Source organism: Bubalus bubalis, chromosome 9 (genome assembly GCF_019923935.1).
Source record: "Bubalus bubalis isolate 160015118507 breed Murrah chromosome 9, NDDB_SH_1, whole genome shotgun sequence".
Taxonomy (NCBI): domain Eukaryota; kingdom Metazoa; phylum Chordata; class Mammalia; order Artiodactyla; family Bovidae; genus Bubalus; species Bubalus bubalis.
The window spans coordinates 28,728,418-28,739,111 of record NC_059165.1 but is presented as its reverse complement, the minus strand read 5'-3'; the positions used below and the strand labels follow the sequence as shown (position 1 = coordinate 28,739,111).

General features: G+C 41.9%; 1 protein-coding gene across 3 annotated transcripts in view; it reads left to right on the top strand.

The window, feature by feature from the left end:
- The first annotated feature begins 1,515 nt into the window (after positions 1–1,515).
- Positions 1,516–10,694, top strand: part of ATG10 (autophagy related 10) — a 259,931-nt gene continuing 250,752 nt past the window's right edge. The window contains exon 1 of one of the 3 annotated variants that reach the window (XM_025292258.3): positions 1,516–1,651. In XM_025292258.3, the coding sequence (XP_025148043.3) occupies positions 1,574–1,651 (78 nt within the window). In that variant the 5' untranslated portion in view covers positions 1,516–1,573. Of the gene's footprint in view, positions 1,652–1,755; positions 1,821–10,028; positions 10,059–10,694 lie in introns of those variants that run through there. The other 2 variants (XM_006059351.4, XM_006059352.4) reach the window with 2 other exon arrangements.

The following is a 10,694-nucleotide window of genomic DNA, read 5'->3' as shown; positions in this document are numbered from 1 at the left end:
TAACTGGGGGAAACGCTTCCTCCCGAAACTAAGGAGCAACTGATTTCCAACAGAGGGAAGGGCAGGGATATGATTCTGGGTCACCAGCCTTATTCCAATGTTACAGTAAAAGTATTCGTCTGGCAAAAAAAAAAAAGAAAAAAAAAGATTTATGTTTTTAAAATCACTGGGTAAAGTTGGAGACACCCACCAGCTGAAATTCTCTCACTGCCCCATGCTTTTCAAAAAAGCAAGTGAATAATTTTAATTGGCAGTTATCCAATTAATTTATATCTACAGTTGCTCAAACATGTTAGGACACTCATCTTTACTTCTGGTATCTTCTTTAAAATTGAGTTTTAAGCTATTTTACACGCAGTAAATCTCTTTTAAGAGTTTTGGCAAACGAAGGTAAAGTTCTATTATCCCTCAAAATTTCCTCAAGCCCCTTTTTAGTCATTCCCTTCCTCTGATTACCACTGATCAGGGTTGTCCCTTTTTGGCTCAGATGATAAAGAAGCTGCCTGCAATGTGAGAGACCTGGCTTAGTCCCTGGGTCATGAAGATCTCCTGGAGAAGGGACCGGCTACCCATGCCAGTATTCTTGCCTGGAGAATTCCATGGACAGAGGGGCCTGAAGGGCTATAGTCCATGGCACGCAAAGAGTCGACACGACTGAGCGATACACACACACACACACACACACACACACACACACACACTGTACTTTGAAATAATTGTAAACTCACAGGAAATTGTAAAAATCGTACATAGAGTTCTGAGCATCCAACACCTAACTTTCTCCAGTGGTGACATCTTACATAACTGTGGTACAAGATCAATACCATGCTCTGTCTGTTTGCAGGCAGGTTTTCCTTTCACTTCTTTGCCTGTGTTTACTCATTTCTTTTGACACAAATTTAATTCTGTCGTGTTAAAAGGAGCAGATGCTAGTTTTCCCTCAGATGTCTGCCGTTGCATTTTCAGTATTTCAGTTGGATCACCTCTGTTATTCCCTGCATTTTCTCTAGTCTTTTTTTTATTCCACCACCCCGCGCCCCAATTTAATCCTGCAGCTAGTTTTTTTTCCCCTTGAGCTTTGTGCCAGACGGTACTATGGTCATTTCTCCAGTCCCTAACTTCTGTATCGGTCCGTAAGTTTTAAAGGTGGTCGTGCTAGTGCTTAATTGCGTTCACAGTAGTTTGGCAGTGTGTTTTGAGAGCCTGCACGGTTCTCCAACCTCTGAGAACACTCTAGGCGCACTGAATGGTTCAGCTCCGTTCTTGCCCTACCTTTCTCCATTGGGCATCCTTTTATTTTCTAGATATTTGGTTGTTTGTAGGAGGAGAGTACGCAGAGATTCTCGAAGTCGCTGACAACCCCTCCCCTTTCTCAATGCGCCTTTGTGCCGCGCTGAGATAACCCACCTCCTTGGGGTACTCGAGGCCAGAGAGGTGCGGGGCGGAGCCTCGGCAGCGGCCGTTAGAAACCCCAGGGAGGTCACGCCCCCCGGCCCGGTCCAGACGCACGCGGCCCACGACGTCAGCCGTCGGCGCGAGCCCTGTCCCGGGGTGTGCGGGAGATGCAGTGCGCATGCTCCCTCTGAGTCGCCTCAGGCGACGGCAGCTGAGGTGGGGGCTAGGGCTCTTTCAGTGGTGGGCGTCCCTGCAGGTTGGTTCTGCTCCTCTGCCGCAGCCCCTTTTGCCCCCGGGGGCCCAATGCTGTGGTCCTCGCGATCGCTGTCTGGGCGGTGGGGCCCTCACCCCAGCTCCCCTCCCCCAACTCCGTCGCCCCGCCCCCTCTGGGCTGGGCGGCCGGGTCTGGGGCCGAGCGGAGCGGGGTGAGTATTCCCACAGCTTTTGCCGGCAGAGTCTCTTCACCGCTCTCTTGCTCGCCCGGGCGTCACACAACTCCTGAGATAGGGGGGCAGGGAGGGCGAGCGTGGGCGGGAAACTGCCCAGCCCTGAACAAAAGGGCGGGGACGCGGGGCTCCCGCCAGTGAAATGTAGGCCGGGTCGCGCTGGAGCCGCGGCGTGGGGACGAGCTGCCCCCGGATCTGGACCCCACTCCTGGGCCACTATCGTGACCTTACCCTCTACTTAGGTAGTTCCTACCCCGGGTTTAAAGCCAGTCCCCATTTAGAATGTCTTTGCCTCCTAATCTTGAAACAAAGGATATTAATGTACTGGGATTCCATTAGTCAAGTATTATTTAACCTGAAGGAATTATTATTCTTTAAGTAATAGAAATTTTTCTTCCAAGTAACCTGTCTACTCTAAAATGATGACTGGGGGATGGGCGGGATAAAGGAATGTTAGTTACCTGATTTATAGAGCCAAACTTTTATGATAAACATCCTCCAAAAGGCAGAAGGATTGCTACACTGTCTTTTCAAAGTAGAGCCTTGTCTAATAGGCCCACCTGTTAGAGACTCAGTTATCTAGGGAACTATACTTTTGCTTGACATAGTATTGTTTAGGGCCCAGGCTTTGCAGTTACTTTTTTTTTTTTTGTCTAATGGAGATGCAAATTACTTCTGACTGGGAGAAAAAAAATTACGCTGAAGGTTATAGTTTTATTGCCCTATTTCCAAGATTTGTAAAAATAATTTTTACCATTCAGCTTGTTACTTCATTATGAATTCAGTAAATCTTTGCCACAGGCTCACTTTGTATGAATCGTGTTTATAACGTTGCAAAAATTACACTTTGACAACGGCCTCACTCTTTGGTAGTAAAAACATACTTTATACTTTAAAGAATTGGAAAGCATAGGCCCTGAGTAGTACTCCACCTCTCCTTCTCGCTTCTGAAGGGTCAAATATGGACAAGAGAGGACATTTACAAAATGAGCTTTTAAGTTTCTGAGAATGATAAGCAACCCCTTATGAAAAACAAGTAGGTTAAAGTTTATATAAGTGATTTCTTTAAGACTGGGCTTGATTTAATTATTGACATCTTTGAAGCCTAGAGATGTGTTCAGTTCAGTTCAGTTGCTCAGTCATGTCCGACTCTTTGCAACCCCATGAACCGCAGTAGCCAGGCCTCCCTGTCCATCACCAACTCCCAGAGTCCATACAAACCCACCTCCATTGAGTCGGTGAGGCCATCGAATCATCTCATCCTCTGTCGTCCCCTTCTCCTCCTGCCCTCAATCTTTCCCAGCATCAGGGTCTTTTCAAATGAGTCAGCTTTAGACATGTTTTAGGGACCCTAGAGGGAGTGTCTGAGACATAAACATTATCTGCGGCTGCTGCTTATGCTAAGTCACTTCAGTCGTGTCCGACTCTGTGCGACCCCATAGACGGCAGCCCACCAGGCTCCCCTGTCCCTGGGATTCTCCAGGCAAGAACACTCAGGGAACCCTAATAACAACAAAATGCCCTAGAGATTGTTTGGTGATTAACAAGTGTCTTCAGGGGTCATATTTCTGGGTATAAAACAATTGGAAAGTAGGGGATGGAGAATAAATCATACCTAAAAACATCCAAATTAGGGAGAGGCTGCTGAAAAATATGTGGAACCCAAGGGTCCTCTAATGTAACTGGCACCCCGGGCCTTAAAGTGCTTGATTGTGTAGGTTTACAGGACCCAGAAAGAATAGTTACTAATATGAATTTAGCTTCAAAGTTAGGGTTAGTTTATATCACTGTTGTATAATAGCTTTTGGAAAAAAACTGTAATCATCTCTTTTGAGTTCAAGAATTTATAGTTTCCTTTTGTTTACTGTTTCAAATAGACTCTCTCTATAGAGTTTTAAGAAGATTTAGAAACTGCACCACCCGCCCTCCACATACACATACAAACACCCCAGTATTCCAGTATTCCTTAATCTACATTCTCTATTTGGGCTATTTACCTGTCTACTTTGCCTCATTTCAGCCTTTTCCTAGATTCACTGCCTGCCCCCCAACCCCTCATCATCTTCATTTTTTGTAATAGCTCTGCCTTTCAGTATCCTTTTGTAATTCAAGGATTACCTGAAATGTAATTACTCTAGAGCAGAAGCTCTGATTCCACACTGACTGCCTTAGGTCAAATTGCCACATTTAACAACTGGTACCTTGGACAAATTACTTAACCGCTCTATCCCAATTTCTTCATCTGTAAAATGGAGAAAATCATAGTAACTACCTCATAGGGTTGCTATGAGGATGTAACAAGCTAATATGGCTTTTAATTCATAGGGTGGCTCAATGGTAAAGAATCCGCCTACAGTGGAGGAGACTTGAATGTGATTCTTGGGTCAGGAAGATCCCATGAAGGAAATGGCAGCCCACTCTAGTATGCTTGCGTGGGAAATTCCATGGACAGAGGAGCCTGGTGGGCTACAGTCCGTGAGATTGCAAAGAGTTAGACACAACTGAGTGACTAAATAACAACAACAAATTGTACATAATATAAGAACATACAAAACAAATATAAATGAGAGTTGTAAAAAAATGACACGTGAATACAAAGATGAGGTTGGGGTATATTGGGTATGTGCGTGCTCAGTTGTATCTGAATTTTTGTGTCCATGGACTGTACCACTCTAGGCTCCTCTGTCCATAGAATTCTCCTGGCAAGAATACCAGCAGGGGTTGCCATTTCTTCCTCCAGATGGAGTGTATTATACTCAAATATATAGTGGTGGGATATAGACTAAGTTCTGAGCTTCATGATGGTCATTGAAAAGAAAGAAATATATCACTTGCTGAGGAAAAACACAGCTTCCTTGGATGTATTTAGTGAGTGAAATGTATATTGTGATAACAGATACGCATTCAAAAACATACAAAGAAGCCCTAGGGTTAAGTTCATCAGACTTTGTTAAACCTAACCTGCTTCTCATTTTTTCTCAAAGAGGGCTCAGTTCAGTTCAGTCACTCAGTCATGTCTGATTCTTTGCGACTCCATGAACTGCAGCACGCCATGCTCCTCTGTCCATCACCAACTCCCGGAGCTTACTCAAACTCACGTCCATTGAGTCAGTGATTCCATCCAACCATCTCATCCTCTGTCATCCCCTTCTCCTGTCTTCGGTCTTTCCCAGCATCAGGGTCTCTTCCAATGAGTCTGTTTTTCACATCAGGTGGCCAAAGTATTGGAGTTTCAGCTTCAGCTTCAGTTCTTCCAATGAATATTCAGGACTGATTTCCTTTAGGATGGACTGGTTTGATCTCTTTTGCAGTCCAAGGGACTCTCAAGAGTCTTCTCCAACACCACAGTTCAAAAGCATCAATTCTTCGGTGCTCAGCTTTATGGTCCAACTCACATCCATACATGACTACTGAAAAAAACCATAGCTTTGACTAGATGGACCTTTATTGGCTCAACCACCATTTTTATGAAACTGTTCTGTACATTGCAGAATGCTTATTATACTTGGTCTTTGAGCACTAAATGGCAATAGCAGACTGCATCTCTGCATGCCCCACCCCACCTCTTTGTTTACAATCCAGTATGATCCTACTCATTTCCAAACAACCCCTTCAAGAGTGGTTCTTCCTGATGTTGGGGGCCATTGGACCTTATTTTCTTACTTTACGCAACCTATGCTTCATCTACTGCCTTTTTTTTTTTTTTTTTTTTTTTTTTTAAATTTAGCTCATTCTTTTCAGGTCCTGTCTTGCTGGAGCTATTCCATCTTTTGACATACTTTTGTTTCCACCTGGTAGGCTCTTATTCAAGTTTCAAAATTCAGTTCCAAGTTTTCCAGATTCCCTTTTTCTGGAGTCTTCTCTGATTTTCCCAGAAAAATTTTGATACTTCTTCCTCTGAGGACCTACACACATAGCAAGTGCTAGGATATTGTAGGTGCTGAGTGAATGAATGAAAATCTTGTAGAAATAAGAAGGCATGTTAATCTAGTCTTTAATTAAGACTTTGCAAGAAGAAAATGTCCAACTGCTTTTTATTTTTTTTTTAAAAAGTAATGACACTTGGTAATATATTTTAAAAACACATTGCTCTGTTGTGAATTCAGACTCTAGACCAGTGCTGAATCTGGAACCTCTGAAACAGTGTTGATCTTTTTGTACCATCTTATTTCTTGAATATCTTTGGCCACGTTCATAAGCTTTTAGTTCCTGGTTCTGGTCTAATTAGCATATGTGCTGACGAGTTAGTGCTACAAGTCCCACTGTTCAAAGGCAGCAAAAGAATTTGAGCTGGTGGATCAGTTCAAATCATCATTGGAGGAATAATTTCTCTCACATGTATGCAGAGAAGTCTTGTTTTATGTAAAAACATGATAATCTTATAAAAGTAATGACACCAGTATCAGAAAGGTTAGATGTCATCAAATGTTTGAATGGGAAAAGATCCAATTTATGAATAGGCCTGAGAGTTTAGTTGAAGAAAGGTGCTATTAAGAGGTAGATATGTAAAATAAATTCATTTCAAAGTTTGAATTTTTTTAGTATTTTCACTTAGAATATACAGCATGCTTAACTCTGTTATAAGGTTATGTGTGTGTGTGTGTGTGTGTGTGTGTGTGTGTGTTAGTTGCTTAGTCGTGTCTGACTCTTTGCAACCCCATAGACTGTAGCCCTACTAGGCTCCTCTGTCAATCGGATTCTCCAGGCAAGAACACTGGAGTGGGTTGCCATTTCCTTCTCTAAAAAGAACTATAGAAAGAAAGTGAAGTCACTCAGTCGTGTCCAACTCTTTGTGACCCCATGGACCGCAGCCTACCAAGCTCCCCCATCCATGGAATTTTCCAGGCAAGAGTACTGGAGTGGATTGCCATTTCCTTCTTCTATAAGATATGAAATTATAAGTCACAAGTCCTCAGCTGTTTAAACATTGCTCTGTCATCTCTGGTGGAAGAAATGGCTGTCGCTACACTGATTTTTGTTCCTTTGGAGGCAAACTGTTTTTTTTTTTTTTTTTTCTGTCTGCATTTTTGTTTTCCTTTTTGTTCTTTAAATAACTTCCATAGACTACCTCTAGGCATAGGTTTCTTTCTAGCATTTTTCTCAAACATAGTGAATCCACTCAATTTATGGGAGTAAATCTTTTTAATCTTTCTTTTACTCAGCTCAGGGAAAAATTTTCAGTTGTATGTTTGCTTATGATTTCAGTTCAGAAATGCCAGGTATTTGTAGGTTGGATCTATGTTCTTTGTCCTTCCTAGCAATCAATATGCATTGTTTTCTTCTTGGTCCTTTTTTTTTCTGTGTTTAGAGATCATCTCATGTGTATATGTTAAAATGTTAATGAGATTTTTTTTCCCCCAGCTTCTGTACTTCTTTTTTTTGTCTCCTATTATATGTTTGAATTCCCTTCCAGTTTTTTCTTCTTCAGTTTCCTTTTTAATCTTAGCCGTTGTTTTCCCTCTCATTTCTTACTTTTCAAAGACTTTTTTTTATTTGCCCTTTTCCTTTTTCAATTGGAGAAGGAACTGGCAACCCAGTCCGGTACTCTTGCCTGGAGAATCTCATGGATGGAGAAGCCTGGTAGGCTATATTCCATGGGTTGCAGTGTCGGACGCAACTGAACAATTTCACTCAGTCACTCACTTTTTCAGTTGGGAAAGTAAAGGGATAATTTCTGAGTTTTCCCTTGTTTCCTAATGTAAGCCCATGATAGGAACAAGTTTTCTTCTGTATGGCAGTGCTCCTTTTTCTTATGGTGTGCAAGCTTCAGCTTGGCCCTGTGCTGTTAGTAAGGTTTTTGGTTTTCATAGTTTTTACAAAAGAGGGACTTCTGTAGGGATGGTGTTGCTCATTCTTGTCAGACTGAGTAAGCTTCTTGCATCCCCTTCATTACACTTAGATGCTGGAGGACTCTTCTCAGTATTAGGTTGGAGAGCATGTTTATAGATACAACCCAATTTACGAAGGATCGATCTTTCTGTACTTAGGAGAGGCCTTTCCTATTATTTAATCTTTCAGGCCTGTGTCTTTAATGAGGGGAATATTTTGGTGTAATTTGAAATGATGTATCGCTTTTGAATGTTTGGGAGGGGAAAGAGTAAGTGGTGTGATACTGTTTTTCTGAGGATTTGTTCTGTTCCCATAACCACCTGTTGCTGACTTTGCATAACTGTATGCAGTTCTCTACAGGCTTCACCTTCCATTTCTGGCCATGAACATTGTATCATTGAGAGATAATGATCTTGAAAGAGAATTACCAATGGGTATTGGAAGCCAGTTGTGGCATTTGTCAGTTTCTGTGGTGTAAATATTCCTGTTGTGGTTAATTTCAAGTTGCCAACTTGATATCAACTAGCTCCCCGAACTCCTGAAAACTTAACAGCTGATTCTCTGATACAATCCAGCTCCCTCATACCACTGCATAAAATTTCTCTGAAGGAAATGCTCCCTAGGTGCTTGGAATATGAGGGAGATTTGAGGAAAGAAAGCAGTCGCATGAATTCTGTCCTCAGCTCCACACTGTGGGGGCACTGCAGGCTCTTTTTTTTTTCTGAAGGAAATATAGAATTGAGGAGAGCTAGATGCCTTCTTGAGGTCTTCCCTGTAGCTCAAATGGTAAAGAGTTTGCCTGCAATGCAGGAGACCAGGGTTTGATCCATAGGTTGGGAAGATCCTCTGGAGAAGGGAATGGCAATCCATTCCAGTATTCTTGCCTGGAGAATCCCCTGGACAGAGGAGACTGGTGGGCTACAGTCCGTGGGGTTGCAAAGAGTCGGACGCGACTGAGCAACTAACACTAGATGCCTTCTTACCCTCTTCCTAACTGGACCTCTTCATGCAGAGGCCATAGCAAGCATCAGCTACCAATAAAGCTATCCCAAGTCCCTCAATCCCAGTTTAGGTACAGTGCATTATCCCATTTAAACTTTGATTTGGGATGTGTGTTTCAGTGGGAAGGAAAAGAGGGAGTGCTGAGTTTGTAGGTCAACTGCTGTCAAGCAGCCTGAACTAACTTCTTCTCTTTTTCTGCTTCCTGTGCTTTTTATTGGGCCTCCCTGGTGGCTCAGATGGTAAAGAATCCACCTGCAGTGCAGGAGACCTGGGTTCAATCCCTGGATTGGGAAGATCCCCTGGAGGAGGGCATGGCAACCCATTCCAGTATTCTTGCCTGGAGAATGCCCATAGACAGAGGAGCCTGGCAGGCTGCAGTCCATGGGGTCACAAAGAGTCGGACACAACTGAGCGACTAAGTGTACAACACAGTGCTATTTATTGGATTACTGGGCTCATGCCTGCTGTGCCTCGCCCAGGTTGCCACATGCCTTGAAATCCAGGGCCATTAATATCCCTATTAAAACAATCTGGTGTTCTAGCATGAACCCTTAAAAGTATCCCTAGTGCTGATTACAAATGCTTGTTTTGGGGCCTTCAGAATTGGGTGATGTTTCTTGTCTGGGCCTAGGATTCTACTTTTAAATTTATACCCTGGGTGCTTCTTTACTCTCAAAAATTTGAGGGCTACTACCCAAGGACCCTGCTAGGTAAATGATTAACTAATTTAAATTAATTCCAGCCAAATTCATATAAAGATAATAGGTTGAGTTCAGTTTCCTAATTGAATGCATTTTTAAGGAAAGAGCCTACATCTCCAGTTAAAATGTAGAATTGCTGCAGGGAGGGACAAGGACAGAGGAAGTTGCCTACTTTTATTAGTTACAAATGATCTTTAATGTTTCAAAGTATTCATAGTATGTTCTGTGATAATCTTATTTTTGTAAATGATCTGAAGTTCTGGGGAAATTTATATTTCTTAAAATGTTTTAGTCTTATTATGACTCTGATATACACTGATTTATAGATTCATTAAAAGAAATATCTCTGACTCAAAAAACAAAACCAAAAATCCCTAAAACAGAGAATCAGTTACCCACACATTAGATTAAAAAATCTCATTAAAATATGTGGAGAGCCCCATGTGGAGAGAAGTGAAAAGAATTGTTTTTAAAATTAAAAAGAATTATTTGAACAATGATTATATACACAGTGTTAGAATTCATTGGGGTTACTTTTCTGAAAAGATAATATTTAATATCAGCTCTTTGGATGACTCATCGGAAAAGACCCTGACGCTGGGAAAGATTGAAGGCAGGAGGAGAAGGGGCCGACAGAGGATGAGATGGTTGGATGGCATCACCGACTCGATGGACATGAGTTTGAGTAAGCTCTGGGAGTTGAGGATGGACAGGGAGGCCTGGTGTGCTGCATGCAGTACATGGGGTTGCAAAGAGTTGGACACAACTGAGCGACTGAACTGAACTGAACTAAATAGCAGCAGAATAAGCTTCTTCACACTGTCTAGTTTAGGGCTAACACATAGTTTAGAAAGACTGCTTTCACTTGGTGAGGAAAAAAAATTATTCTACCTTTCCAAACTTTAGCCTCTATTTGAGCACTTAAAATAAGGTTTTGATTGTTTGAGTTCAAAACAAACAGCTGTTCAGCAAGAGTGAAACTCAAGCAAAATAGATGTACTAACAACTTACACTTTGACACAGAAGAGTTTTGACATATTTCTAACTTTTCTTTGTAGTAAGAGATGAGAGTTTCATTGTTTAGGATAGATGAGAATTGGAATTTGTCTTTTACTGATAGTTCATCTGTATTCTGTTTTTACCTCTGGTCTGAAGATAGCTTAAGTCTGGAAACATAAGCAATTCACATGTCTCAGGTTTTTCATGTGCAAAATAAGGATTATTCTTGCCATTATTGCTTAATAAGTTGCAGTTGTGGTTGTTTCTATTTTTGACCATAATTCCAACCTTCTTATAGTTCTACGATTCTAATTTTTGTCCC